The 15,000-nt window shown below is 51.4% G+C and overlaps 1 protein-coding gene across 1 annotated transcript in view; it reads left to right on the top strand.

The window, feature by feature from the left end:
- LOC135515605 (ELKS/Rab6-interacting/CAST family member 1-like) overlaps positions 1-15,000 on the top strand; it is a 508,676-nt gene that overhangs the window by 153,132 nt on the left and 340,544 nt on the right. The window contains 1 exon segment of the mRNA XM_064939228.1: positions 6,761-6,954. Coding sequence (XP_064795300.1) covers positions 6,761-6,954 — 194 coding nt within the window.

Below are 15,000 nucleotides of genomic sequence, written 5' to 3'. Positions count from 1 at the left end.
CTCTCTCTGTTCTCTCTCTCTGTTCCTCTCTCTGACTCTTTCTCTGACTCTCTCACTTTCTCCCTATCCCCCCCCTCTCTCTCTGTTCCTCTCTGTTCCTCTCTCTCTCTCTGCTCCTCTCTCTCTCTGTTCCTCTCTCTGACTCTCTCTTTCTCTGACTCTCTCTCTTTCTCCCTCTTTCCCCTCTCTCACTCTCTCTCCGTACCTCTCTCTGACTCTCCCTCTCTCTGTTCTCTCTCTGACTCTCTCTCTGTTCCTCTCTCTGACTCGCTCTCTCTCCCCCCCTCTCTCCTTCCCTCTCTTTTCCTCCCTGAAGCAGTCTCATCTCTTGTCAGACCATCCCTCCAATCCTGTAAGTGCACCGTAGTGTGAAATGCCTCTGCAGCAGTGTGTGACCAGCAAAACATTTACTGTGTGTGTGTATGCATTCTGTGCACACTCGTCAGTGATTGATTGAGGGTGTGTGTATGTTTGTTTGCGTGCACAAGTTCCCGATCATATCCATTGATCTAGCTAGCTTGACTTCTATCCCCAGTGCGCTAGCTGCAGTGCCATCCTAATGCATGATGGGTATGTCTGATTCTCCCTCGCTGGTTTAGATGTAGGTCACGGGCTTGACCACGCCCCTTGACAACGCGGTGGGAATGCCAGCTGTGTTCATGTTCTGAAGGCCTGTGTGTGGGACTGTACCTGAGTTGTTCTGTGTTTAACAACACAAGTCAGCTGTATCCAGGGCTTGTAAAGTGGTCAGTACTGTACCGTGTCCCTTCACCTCAGATGACATTGAGGGCACTACAGCTGCCACAGTGTTTGATCACTTACCAAGAAGTCTCTAGAAACACTACTCACATATCTCTCCTTCACACCTTCTTACCTCTCTGTCTTGTCATCCTCCTCTCTCTCTCTCTCTCTCTCTTTCTCTCTCTCTCTCTGTCTCTCTGTCTCTCTCTCTCTCTCTCCTCTCTCTCTCTCCATCTCTCTCTCTCCGTCTCTCTCTCTCCATCTCTCCGTCTCTCTCTCTCTCTCCGTCTCTCTCTCTCTCTCCGTCTCTCTCTCTGTCTCTCTCTCTCTCTCTCGTCTCTCTCTCTGTCTCTGTCTCTCTCTCTCTCTCTCTCTCTCTCTCTCTCTCTCTCTCTCTCTCTCTCTCTCTCTCTCTATCTCTCTCTCTCTCTCTCTCTCTCTCTCTCTCCCTCTGTCTCTCTCTCCCTCTCTGTCTCTCTCTCTCTCTCTCTCTCACTGTCTCTGTCTCTCTCTCCGTCTCTCTCTGCCAAGAGCAATGAAAGCGCTGGCTGGCTGGTAGTGTGTGTGTGTGTGTGTGTGTGTGTGTGTGTGTTCACACAGGCCTGCGTATAGAGCCAGGGTGTTTGTGACAGGTTGCTGACAGCCTTACAGACGTTTTCACAGATTGGACGAGACATTGCCGCCGCGACCTGACAGTGTGTGTGTGTGTCTGGAATGAGTGTGTCTGGTGTGTGTGTCTGTGTGTGTGTGTCTGGAATGTGTGTGTCTGGTGTGTGTGTGTGTGTCTGGTGTGTGTGTGTGTGTCTGGTGTCAGGAAGCACTCTGGGAATTCTCTGGATGGGAAAGGGTGACAGCAGATATTCCTGTTCTGTGGGTGTGTGTGTGTGTGTGTGTGTGTGTGTGTGTGTGTGTGTGTGTGTGTGTGTGTGTGTGTGTTGCTGGAGCGGCACAGCACAGAGCACAGCCTGTGGGAGAGAGGAGACAGGGTCACACACACACTCGTTCCACTCCTCGCCCCCGCAGCAGACAGCGACACACTTGCCAATGAGACACTCACGTGAGCACATCGATGCTCTCACACACCAATACATGGTATCAAACACACACACTTTGTGTCTGTGACACACTCACACACACTCAGGCATTGTTTTCCATCATCAGTATTGTTTGACACCCAAACATTCTGTACATGGTCCCCTCTGGCCCTCCAACACTAACATGGACCAGCGGGCCCAAAGCAATATTCATCTACAGCTGAGAACAACACACACACACACACACACACACACACACACACACACACACACACACACACACACACACACACACACACACACACACACACACAGAACAGGAATGTAAAATATGATTGACCTGGCTGAAATATCTGGCTGACCTAACTGATCTATCTGACTGACCTGACTGATCTACCATACTGACCTGACTGATCTACCTGACTGACCTGACTGATCTGACTGATCTACCAGACTGACCTGGCTAAAATATCTGGCTGACCTGACTGATCTTTCTGACTGACCTGACTGATCTGCCTGACCTGACTGATCTACCAGACTGACCTGACTGATCTACCAGACTGACCTGACTGATCTACCTGACTGATCTACCAGACTGACCTGACGGATCTACCTGACTGATCTACCAGACTGACCTGACGGATCTACCTGACTGATCTACCAGACTGACCTGACGGATCTGTGGTGTAGCTGTATTCCCAGATCCATATCTAAGAGGCTCTCTCCCTCTCTCTCTCTCTCTCTCTCTCTCTCTCTCTCTCTCTCTCTCTTCTCTCTCACCCCCTCCATGCCCTTGTCTGCAGTAGTCATAGCAACACTACCACTTTTATTCCAGACATTACTGTGGACTGATTCACCCTGTCCTCCAGACTGACTCCGTTCACTGTGAGGGGAAATTGACTTAATGATTTCACATTAGACTGACCAGTTAAGTTTAAACTAAAGTCTGTAGTGTCTAAACTTAGTTCCCTGCTCAGGGCCAGTAGACATTAATGGGACTTGAATAAATGGGATGGAGTATGTGGAGACACGCTTAGACAGGCAGATTTATGTGGAGTACATACAGACACACACACACACACACACACACAGACACATACAGACACATACAGACACACACACACACACAGACACAGACACAGACACACGCACGCACGCACACACAGACACACACACACACACACATACACACACACACAGACACACACACACACACACACACACACACACACACGCACACGCACACAGACACACATTAGAGACCGTAGTCATTTTCCCCAGTCCTTTTCTCATCAGCGCGTGTCCCAGCCCTGGTCTGATGTCACAGGGTTAGCTGAGGTTGTGGCAGCATGTGGAACACACTCAACAGTGCTGGGACTGTCACTACGTCCTCCATGACACGTCCCTGTCCCCTGCCAGCCTCTTGGTCTGGGACTGGACACCACAGACAGCTAACCCTGAGGGCCCAAGACATGGGACATTAACCAGCCCAAGTCAGCTTAGCCAGCTTCTTCTCTGCCCCTTAGACAGCCCCCTAACCAGCCCCATACACAGCCTCTTCTCTGCCCCAGCCCCCTAACCAGCCCCATACACCCAGCCTCTTCTCTGCCCCCATACACCCAGCCTCTTCTCTTCACCCTAGGCAGCCCCCTAACCAGCCCCATACACCCAGCCTCTTCTCTTCCCCCTAGACAGCCCCCTAACCAGCACCATACACCCAGCCTCTTCTCTTCCCCCTAGACAGCCCCCTAACCAGCCCCATACACCCAGCCTCTTCTCTTCCCCCTAGACAGCCCCCTAACCAGCCCCATACACCCAGCCTCTTCTCTGCCCCCTAGACAGCCCCCTAACCAGCACCATACACCCAGCCTCTTCTCTGCCCCCTAGACAGCCCCCTAACCAGCCCCATACACCCAGCCTCTTCTCTGCCCCCTAGACAGCCCCCTAACCAGCCCCATACACCCAGCCTCTTCTCTTCCCCCTAGACAGCCCCCTAACCAGCCCCATACACCCAGCCTCTTCTCTGCCCCCTAGACAGCCCCCTAACCAGCCCCATACACCCAGCCTCTTCTCTGTCCCCTAGACAGCCCCCTAACCAGCCCCATACACCCAGCCTCTTCTCTAACCAGCCCCATACACCCAGCCTCTTCTCTGCCCCCTAGACAGCCCCCTAACCAGCCCCATACACCCAGCTCTTCTTCTAGACAGCCCCTAACCAGCCCCATACACCCAGCCTCTTTCTTCCCCTAACCAGCCCCATACACCCAGCCTCTTCTCTTCACCCTAGACAGCCCCCTAACCAGCCCCATACACCCAGCCTCTTCTCTGCCCCCTAGACAGCCCCCTAACCAGCCCCATACACCCAGCCTCTTCTCTTCCCCCTAGACAGCCCCCTAACCAGCCCCATACACCCAGCCTCTTCTCTTCACCCTAGACAGCCCCCTAACCAGCCCCATACACCCAGCCTCTTCTCTCTCCCCCTAGACAGCCCCCTAACCAGCCCCATACACCCAGCCTCTTCTCTTCCCCCTAGACAGCCCCCTAACCAGCCCCATACACCCAGCCTCTTCTCTGCCCCCTAGACAGCCCCCTAACCAGCCCCATACACCCAGCCTCTTCTCTGCCCCCTAGACAGCCCCCTAACCAGCCCCATACACCCAGCCTCTTCTCTGCCCCCTAGACAGCCCCCTAACCAGCCCCATACACCCAGCCTCTTCTCTGCCCCCTAGACAGCCCCCTAACCAGCCCCATACACCCAGCCTCTTCTCTGCCCCCTAGACAGCCCCCTAACCAGCCCCATACACCCAGCCTCTTCTCTGCCCCTAGACAGCCCCCTAACCAGCCCCATACACCCAGCCTCTTCTCTGCCCCCTAGACAGCCCCCTAACCAGCCCCATACACCCAGCCTCTTCTCTCCTACCCTAGACAGCCCCCTAACCAGCCCCATACACCCAGCCTCTTCTCTTCCCCCTAGACAGCCCCCTAACCAGCCCTGTTACCCAGCCTCTTCTCTGCCCCCTAGACAGCCCCCTAACCAGCCCCATACACCCAGCCTCTTCTCTTCCCCCTAGACAGCCCCCTAACCAGCCCCATACACCCAGCCTCTTCTCCCCCCTAGACAGCCCCCTAACCAGCCCCATACACCCAGCCTCTTTCCCCCCTAGACAGCCCCCTAACCAGCCCCATACACCCAGCCTCTTCTCTGCCCCCTAGACATTAACCAGCCCCATACACCCAGCCTCTTCCTCTCCTACTGGGCCTTGACGTTACAGACAGCTAACCTCTGGGGAAGGCAGGGAGGGGGAGGGGAGGGAAGGGTAGCCAGCTCAGCTGGGTCTTACGTGTCCCCCTTGTTCTCATACCCCCTCACCCCCTCTATTACCCCTCTAATTCCCCCTCTTTTCCCCCTCTAATTCCCCCTCTATACCCCCTCTATTCCCCCTCTATCCCCCTCTAATTCCCCCTCTATACCCCCTCTATTCCCCCTCTATCCCCCTCTATACCCCCTCTATTCTCCCCCTCTATACCCCCTCTATTCCCCCTCTATGGACCCCCTCGAATTCCCCCTCTATACCCCCTCTATTAACCCTTCTATTCCCTCATCACCCCTCCCATGGTTAGAGCAGGTGCCTGGCTGTCGTGAGCTGTGTGTGTGTCTCCATTCACCCCCACCCTAGCGCTGTTGGGTTTGGGCGTGGCCTGCGGGCGTGGCCTGTGGGCGTGGCCTGTGGGCGTGGCCTGCATGGAACTGAAAGTAGGAGAAGAAAGAGAAACATACATAAAGTTGGAGGCGTGGTCCTCCCTGTCCTCAGGTCAGTGTTGGAGGCGTGGTCCTCCCTGTCCTCAGGTCAGTGTTGGAGGCGTGGTCCTCCCTGTCCTCAGGTCAGTGTTGGAGGCGTGGCCCTCCCTGTCCTCAGGTCAGTGTTGGAGGCGTGGTCCTCCCTGTCCTCAGGTCAGTGTTGGAGGCGTGGCCTGTCCTCCCTGTCCTCAGGTCAGTGTTGGAGGCGTGGTCCTCCCTGTCCTCAGGTCAGTGTTGGAGGCGTGGCCCTCCCTGTCCTCAGGTCAGTGTTGGAGGCGTGGTCCTCCCTGTCCTCAGGTCAGTGTTGGAGGCGTGGTCCTCCCTGTCCTCAGGTCAGTGTTGGAGGCGTGGCCCTCCCTGTCCTCAGGTCAGTGTTGGAGGCGTGGTCCTCCCTGTCCTCAGGTCAGTGTTGGAGGCGTGGTCCTCCCTGTCCTCAGGTCAGTGTTGGAGGCGTGGCCCTCCCTGTCCTCAGGTCAGTGTTGGAGGCGTGGTCCTCCCTGTCCTCAGGTCAGTGTTGGAGGCGTGGTCCTCCCTGTCCTCAGGTCAGAGGAGGGAGGTAGGACAGGTCCCTGAGAACAGCTGTATAGGGCTCAGGCTTCAGGGTCCTCAGAGGGAGGTCAGTGTTGGAGGCGTGGTCCTCCCTGTCCTCAGAACAGCTGTTAGGCGTAGGGTCCTCTGGCCTCAGGGCCAGTGTTGGAGGCGAGGTCCTCCCTGTCCTCAGGTCAGTGTTGGAGGCCTAAGAGCTGCTTCCAACTAACACAGAGGAGGGAGGTAGGACAGGTCTGAGAACAGCTGTATAGGGCTCAGGCTTCAGGGCCAGAGGGAGGCAGGACAGACTTGAGAACAGCTGTATAGGGCTTAGGCCTCAGGGCCAGAGGGAGGCGGGACAGACTTGAGAACAGCTGTATAGGGCTCTGGCCTCAGGGCCAGAGGGAGGCAGGACAGACTTGAGAACAGCTGTATAGGGCTCTGGCCTCAGGGCCAGAGGGAGGCAGGACAGACTTGAGAACAGCTGTATTGGGCTCAGGCCTCAGGGCCAGAGGGAGGTAGGACAGACTTGAGAACAGCTGTATTGGACTCAGGCCTCAGGGCAAAATCCAAACTCGCGTGATGTCACACTATCAGTGACCATGCGCTCTTATCGTAATCTCTAACCACTGACCTCTGACCCCTCCCATCTGTCCAGGCCCAGAATACCATGCTGGAGGCCCAGGCCAACACGGAGCTGTCAGAACGCATCGTTACTCTGGAACAGGAAGTGACTCGGCACAGAGAGGATTCTGGGAAGGCCCAGGTGGAGGTGGACCGATTGCTGGAGATCCTCAGAGAGATGGAGAACGAGAAGAACGACAAGGACAAGAAAATCAATGAACTGGAGAAGTAAGAGTGTGTGTTTTCTACAATAATATATAAACCTCTGTCTTCTGTCTGTTCTCTACAATAATATATAAGGCCTGTCTGTCTGTCTGTCTGTCTGTCTGTCTGTCTGGGACTGTCTGGGACTGTCTGTCTGTCTGTCTGGTCTGTCTGTCTGTGTCTTGTCTTGTTATGTCTTGTCTTGTCTTGTCTTGTCTTGTCTTGTCTTGTCTTGTCTTGTCTTGTCTTGTCTTGTCTTGTCTTGTCTTGTCATGTCTGTGTCTGGTCATTCTGTCTGGTCTGGTCTGGTCTGGTCAGGTCTGGTCTGGTCTGGTCTGGTCTGGTCCCACCTGGTCTGGTCTGAGCCTCAGTCTTGTCTTGTCTTGTCTTGTCTTGTCTTGTCTTGTCTTGTCTTGTCTTGTCTTGTCTTGTCTTGTCTTGTCTTGTCTTGTCTTGTGATGTCTTGTCTTGTCTTGTCTTGTCTTGTCTTGTCTTGTCTTGTCTTGTCTTGTCTTGTCTTGTCTTGTCTTGTCTGGTCTGGTCATTATAAATCACCTGGTCTGGTCTTGTCCATTATAAATCACCTAAACGGTATCCTCCATTATAAATCACCTTCACTCCCTGTCCATTTAAATCACTGGCTTAACACTCCCGTATGTCCCATTATAAATCACCTAAACACGTCCCCTATACTCCATTATGTCTGTGTCCACCTGGCTCTCATACAGCCATTATAAATCACCTAACACTCCCCTAACGCTCCCACCTGTGGCTCCCATTATAAATCAGGTGTAACACCTCTGTGACTTCATTATAAATCACCTTAACATGGGAGGGCTCCATTATAAATCACCTAAACACTCCCCTATACTGATTATAAATCACCTAAACACTCCCCTATACTCCATTATAAATCACCTAAACACGCCCCTATACTCCATTATAAATCACCTAAACACTCCCCTATACTCCATTATAAATCACCTAAACACTCCCCTATACTCCATTATAAATCACCTAAACACGCCCCTATACTCCATTATAAATCACCTAAACACTCCCCTATACTCCATTATAAATCACCTAAACACTCCCCTCTACTCTTATTATAAACTGGGTGGTTCCAGCCCTGAATGCTGATTGGCTGACGGCCGTGGTATATCAGACCGTATACCACAGGTATACTGCTCTTATTACATTGGTAACCAGTTTATAACGGCAATAAGGCACCTTGGGGGTTTGTGGTATATGGCCAATATACCACGGCGTAGGGCGGTTTCCAGGCACTCCGCGTTGTGTCGTGACTAAGAACAGCCATTGGCCGTGGTGTATTGGCCATATAGCACACCTCCTCGTGCCTCATTGCTTAATTCTAGCACCATGCACAGTAATTCACCTAACGGTCTACTCTAAGGGTTTACTCTTGGCCCCTGAAGCCAGATTAGCCAACCCCTCACACGTTCACTACACCTCCTACTCGCCTCCTTTGTTTTAGTGTCTTGATGATGCTTTTCCCCTGGTGGTACAGTGAGTTACAGCTTATGGTAATGGAGGCTGTTGTGTACGGTGGCCTGTAGGGATCATGTTGTCTGTGGAGTGTAGATGTGGGTGGAACCCCTGGTACTCTGATCAATGTGTATCAGCCCCTCTTTATTCAACACAGCTCTCACACAGCCTCCACCCCACTTAGCATGCAGGAGAGGCTGACTATTCAACACAGCCTCCACCCCACTTAGCATGCAGGAGAGGCTGACTATTCAACACAGCTCTCACACAGCCTCCACCCCACTTAGCATGCAGGAGAGGCTGACTATTCAACACAGGCTCCACCCCACTTAGCATGCAGGAGAGGCTGACTATTAGCACACAGCTGACTATTCAACACAGCCTCCACCCCACTTAGCATGCAGGAGAGGCTGACTATTCAACACAGCCTCCACCCCACTTAGCATGCAGGAGAGGCTGACTATTCAACACAGCTCTCACACAGCCTCCACCCCACTTAGCATGCAGGAGAGGCTGACTATTCAACACAGCCTCCACCCCACTTAGCATGCAGGAGAGGCTGACTATTCAACACAGCCTCCACCCCACTTAGCATGCAGGAGAGGCTGACTGACAAGAGCACCCCAATTGTTGTGTCAGGAGAGTCTGCATGTTTGTCTGTCTGCATGTGCCTGTCTGTCTGTCTGCATGCTAGGAGTTTGTGTCTGTATACACAGCCTCCACCCCAGTGTTAGCATGCAGGAGTATGGCTGTGTATTCAACACAGCCTCCACCCCACTTAGCATGTGTGTGAGGCTGACTATTCATAACTGCCTCCACCGTGTGTGTAGCATGCAGGTGTGTGTCTCTATTAACAGCCTCCACCCCACTGTGCATGTGGTGTGTGCTGACTATAACTTCCTGTGTGTGCAGGTGTGGCTCTATAACTGTCTGTGTGTGTGTGTCTGTCTGTCTCATGTTTTTCTGTCTGCATGTGCCTGTCTTACAACTGTCTGCATGTTTCCTAGTCTGAGTTTGTGTTTGTATATACAACTGTCTGAGTGTGTGTGTCTGTGTGTCTGTATATACAACTGTCTGAGTGTGTGTGTGTGTCTGTATATACAACTGTCTGAGTGTGTTTTAGTCCACATAGACTAATTGGTGATAATTAATTGTAGGCTACTTTAGGATTTCTTCCATCTCTGTCTCTGTATAAATACATCAAATAATGAATAATGCAGCACTTCAAAACAGCCTTGATGCTGTGTGTGTGTGTGTGTGTGTGTGTGTGTGTGTGTGTGTGTGTGTGTGTGTGTGTGTGTGTGTGTGTGTGTGTGTGTGCGTGTGCGTGCGTGCGTCATTAGGGGGTGTGAACTGACGTCTGGAACTACATCTGAACGAGCCGAGCTTTTCCTCTGGGCCATTAATGCAGACACTTTGTCTGCCTCCCAAATGGCACCCTATTCCCTCAACCAGAACCCTACCTAGTGCACTACTTTCAACCAGAACCCTACTACTTTCAACCAGAAACCCTACTTTCAACCAGAACCCTACCTAGTGCACTACTTTCAACCAGAACCCTACCTAGTGTACTACTTTCAACCAGAACCCTACCACATTACTTTCAACCAGAACACCTCAACCAGAACCCTACGTAGTGCACTACTTTCAACCAGAACCCTACATAGTGCACTACTTTCAACCAGAACCCTACCTAGTGCACTACTTTCAACCAGAATCCTACCTAGTGCACTACTTTCAACCAGAACCCTACGTAGTGCACTACTTTCAACCAGAATCCATAGCACTATATAGGGACAAAGGTGTCACTTGAGATGCAAGACTGACCCCAGATCACTGTAGTCTTACTGGGTCCTGCTGTCACACCAGACAGACAGACCCCCTGCCTCCCTCTCTACAATGAACAGCTAAATCACATGACACGTTGTGTTTAGCTGCACCTGCTCTGTTCTGTGCCAAGAGTCAGTGGAACATGTAGGATGTGGATCCAGGTGTGTTAGGGGGAGGAGTGGGTGTGTGGGTGGGGGGAGTATTGAACAGCACGAGTTGGTCTCTGGCTGTGCTGCTCTCCCTCTCTCATTAAAAACATTAGGAGGCATCCACTCTCTCTCTCTGTATCTCTCTCTGTATCTCTCTCGCAGCTGTCTGTGTGTGTGTGCCTGCATGTTTTCCGGAAGCTCCCACTGGAGAGGATAGTGGGGGGTGAGGGCGCTCTCTCACCCCTTTGACCCCGGGCAGAAACCAGTGGGCACGTCAGCCAGGCCCCCTGCAGTATGTCTCTGTCAGAACCATGCTCACAACTGACGGCTGCTTGGCACAATCACAACATCAAACACACACACAAACACACACACACACACACACACACACACACACACACACACACACACACACACACACACACACACACACACACACACACACACACACATTCTGCTCCCTGCCAACCAACAGTGGTGGCTCTGGCCAGAGCAGGGCAGGAGAGGGTCAGAGGTCGGGTACGTGACTGCTGTACTAAGAGAAGAGAGGGAAACTGGTTGAGGAAGAGAGAAGTTAGAGAGTGTGGATCAGGAGAGGAGAAGTTAGAGAGTGTGGATCAGGAGAGGAGAAGTTAGAGAAGTTCGAGAGTGTGGAACAGGAGAGGAGAAAGAGAGAAGTTAGAGAGTGTGGAACAGGAGAGGAGAAGGAGAGAAGTTAGAGAGTGTGGAACAGGAGAAGAGAAAGAGAGAAGTTAGAGAGTGTGGAACAGGAGAAGAGAAAGAGAGAAGTTAGAGAGTGTGGAACAGGAGAGGAGAAAGAGAGAAGTTAGAGAGTGTGGAACAGGAGAAGAGAAAGAGAGAAGTTAGAGAGTGTGGAACAGGAGAGGAGAAAGAGTTAGAGAGTGTGGAACAGGAGAGAGTGTGGAACAGGAGTGTGGAGGAGAAAGAGAGAAGTTAGAGAGTGTGGAACAGGAGAGGAGAAAGAAGAGAGAGTGTGGAACAGGAGAGGAGAAAGAGAGAAGTTAGAGAGTGTGGAACAGGAGAGGAGAAAGAGAGAAGTTAGAGAGTGTGGAACAGGAGAGGAGAAAGAGAGAAGTTAGAGAGTGTGGAACAGGAGAGGAGAAAGAGAGAAGTTAGAGACTTGGAACAGGAGAAGAGAAAAGAGAAAAGTGTGGAACAGGAGATCTCAAACCTGTCTGTTAGTCCTGGACCAGCCTGGAGTTATCTCCTTCACCAGCCTGTCTGGAACAGGAGAAGAGAAAGATCTGTTAGTGTGGAACCTTCGCCAGCCTGTCTGTTAGTGTGGAACTTCAGAAGAGCCTGTCTGTTACCTCCTTCACCAGCCTGTCTGTTACCTCCTTGGAACCAGCCTGTCTGTTTCCTCCTTCACCTTCCTGAGAAGTTAGAGTGTGGACCAGAGAAGTTACCTCCTCACCAGCCAAGAGTCTGTTACCTCCTTCAGGAGAAGAGAAAGAGAGAAGTTCAGAGAGTGTGGAACAGGTTACCTCCTTCACCAGTTGTCTGTGGAACTCCTTCACCAACCTGTCTGTTACCTCCTTCACCAACATGTCTGTTAAGTCCTTCACCTTCCTGTCTGTTACCTCCTTCACCAGTTAGTCTGTTAACAGGAGAACCAACCTGTCTGTTAGACCTGTGGAACAGCCTGAGGAGAAAGAGAGAAGTTAGAGAGTGTGGAACTGTTACCTCCTTCACCAGTTCTATTCCATATGTTGTAGAAGTTAGACACCTGTGGTTTGGGAGAAGGAAAGCCACCAGTCAGAATGTGTGGAACAGGAGAAGAGAAGGTTTAGAAGGACATCTGACAGCCATTGGAACAGGAGAGAGAAGGAGAGAAGTTAGAGAGTGTGGAACAGGAGAAGATCTGAGAGAAGTTAGAGAGTGTGGAACAGGAGAGGAGAAGGCAGAGAAGTTAGAGAGTGTGGAACAGAGTTGAGGGAGAGAAGTTAGAGAGTGTGGAACAGGAGACGAGAGAGAAGTTGAGTGTGTGGAACATGTTTTGATGCTTGATCAGACATCAGTTCACAGTGTGGAACAGGAGAAGGAAACAGAGAAGTTAGAGAGTGTGGAACAGGAGAGGAGAAAGATAGAAGTTAGAGAGTGTGGAACAGGAGAAGAGAAAAGAGAAGTTAGAGAGTGTGGAACATTAGAGGAGAAGAGAGAAGTTAGAGGGACAGAGACAGAGAGGGACAGAGACAGTTAGAGAGGACAGAGACATTAGAGAGGGAACAGAGACATTAGAGTGGAACAGAGAGGAGAAGAGGGACAGAGACATTAGAGAAGAGACAGAGACATTAGAGAGTGTGGAACAGGAGACAGAGACATTAGAGAGTGTGGAACAGGAGATTAGAAGAGAAGTGACTTTGGAGGAAAAACAGAAAAGGAAACATGGAATGCCAAACCTGTCTGTTACCTCCTTCACCAGCCTGTCTGTTACCTCCTTCACCAGCCTGTCTGTTACCTCCTTCACCAGCCTGTCTGTTACCTCCTTCACCAGCCTGTCTGTTACCTCCTTCACCAGCCTGTCTGTTACCTCCTTCACCAGCCTGTCTGTTACCTCCTTCACCAGCCTGTCTGTTACCTCCTTCACCAGCCTGTCTGTTACCTCCTTCACCTGCCTGTCTGTTACCTCCTTCGCCAGCCTGTCTGTTACCTCCTTCGCCAGCCTGTCTGTTACCTCCTTCACCAGCCTGTCTGTTACCTCCTTCACCAGCCTGTCAGAGACATTCACCAGCCTGTCTGTTACCTCCTTCACCAGCCTGTCTGTTACCTCCTTCAGAGCCTGTCTGTTACCTCCTTCACCAGCCTGTCTGTTACCTCCTTCACCAGCCTGTCTGTTACCTCCTTCACCAGTCTGTCTGTTACCTCCTTCACCAGCCTGTCTGACCTCCTTCACCAGCCTGTCTGTTACCTCCTTCACCAGCCTGTCTGTTACCTTCACCAGCCTGTCTGTTATCTCCTTCGCCAGCCTGTCTGACCTCATTAGCCAGCCTGTCTGTTACCTCCTTCGCCAGCCTGTCTGTTATCTCCTTCGCCAGCCTGTCTGAGACCTTAGAGCCTGTCTGTTACCTCCTTCGCCAGCCTGTCTGTTACCTCCTTAGCCAGCCTGTCTGTTACCTCCTTCACCAGCCTGTCTGTTACCTCCTTCACCAGCCTGTCTGTTACCTCCTTCACCAGTTCTATTCCATATGTTGTATACAGACACCTTAGAGGGAGAAGAAGCCACCATCATGAATGGGACAGACATCAGGTTTAGAAGGACATCTGACAGCCATTGACAGAGACAGGGACACCCGAATCTAGAGGGACAGAGTAATCTGAGGAGGAGCAGTAGTGGCACAGGGGAGGCAGCATATGGAAGAGTTGAGGTTTTGTGTTTTGCTGTTGGTTGAGGAGTGGGACAGAGTGTGTGTGTGATCATGTTTTGATGCTTGATCAGACATCAGTATCACAGAGACATTACTGACAGGAAACATAAGCCTTGTCTGGGACAGAGACATTAGAGGGACAGAGACATTAGAGGGACAGAGACATTAGAGGGACAGAGACATTAGATGGACAGAGACATTAGAGGGACAGAGACATTAGAGGGACAGAGACATTAGAGGGACAGAGACATTAGAGGGACAGAGACATTAGAGGGACAGAGACATTAGAGGGACAGAGACATTAGAGGGACAGAGACATTAGAGGGACAGAGACATTAGAGGGACAGAGACATTAGAGGGACAGAGACATTAGAGGGACAGAGACATTAGAGGGACAGAGACATTAGAGGGGCAGAGACATTAGAGGGACAGAGACATTAGAGGGACAGAGACATTAGAGGGACAGAGACATTAGAGGGACAGAGAGGAACCATGGTGTGTGTGTGTGTATCTGTTCTGAGAAACTGTCCCTCTCTCCTTCCCTCATTTCTCAGGGCAGAAAGGTTGTTTGGGGCGACGTGCCGTTGTTTATTTCATGATGTGGTGGTAATTGGGGTGGATTGAGTAACTCCATGCAAAGACAAATGGAGCTAAATAAATCAGCCATCAGAGTGGTTTGGCCAGCGACACAGATATGGCTCTGAGAATGGATGGAGAGATGGAATGAAAGAATGAAAGAGAAAGGGAGGGAGGGAGGGAGGGTTGGAGGGTTGGAGGGAAGACTAAATGCGATGCGTGGCGTCCGTTCAAAGCTAGAGTATGAAGCATTGTGTGTTTGTCATAAAAACAGGAGGAATTGTGGGTTATTTTTAAAAAGCTGCTCACATCTGTCTCTGGCTCACATGGCTCAGAGGAGAACCCCGAGGCAACATAGATTCTAACCAGACAGGTGAAATTAATCCATGTGGAACCTCACTGCTGCCCCCGTCAGGTGAAACCAAGTGTCGGTCTGCTGTTCAATGCTGTCTGTCTTTCTGTCTATCTTCCTGTCTGTCTGAATCTTTCTGTCTATCTTCCTGTCTGTCTGAATCTTTCTGTCTATGTCTTCCTGTCTGTCTGAATCTTTCTGTCTGTCTTCCTATCTGTCTGAATCTTTCTGTCTATGTCTTCCTGTCTGTCTGAATCTTTCTGTCTGTCTG

The sequence above is a fragment of the Oncorhynchus masou genome, chromosome 27, assembly GCF_036934945.1.
Source record: "Oncorhynchus masou masou isolate Uvic2021 chromosome 27, UVic_Omas_1.1, whole genome shotgun sequence".
Classification (NCBI taxonomy): domain Eukaryota; kingdom Metazoa; phylum Chordata; class Actinopteri; order Salmoniformes; family Salmonidae; genus Oncorhynchus; species Oncorhynchus masou.
This window is presented reverse-complemented; position numbering and strand designations above follow the sequence as displayed.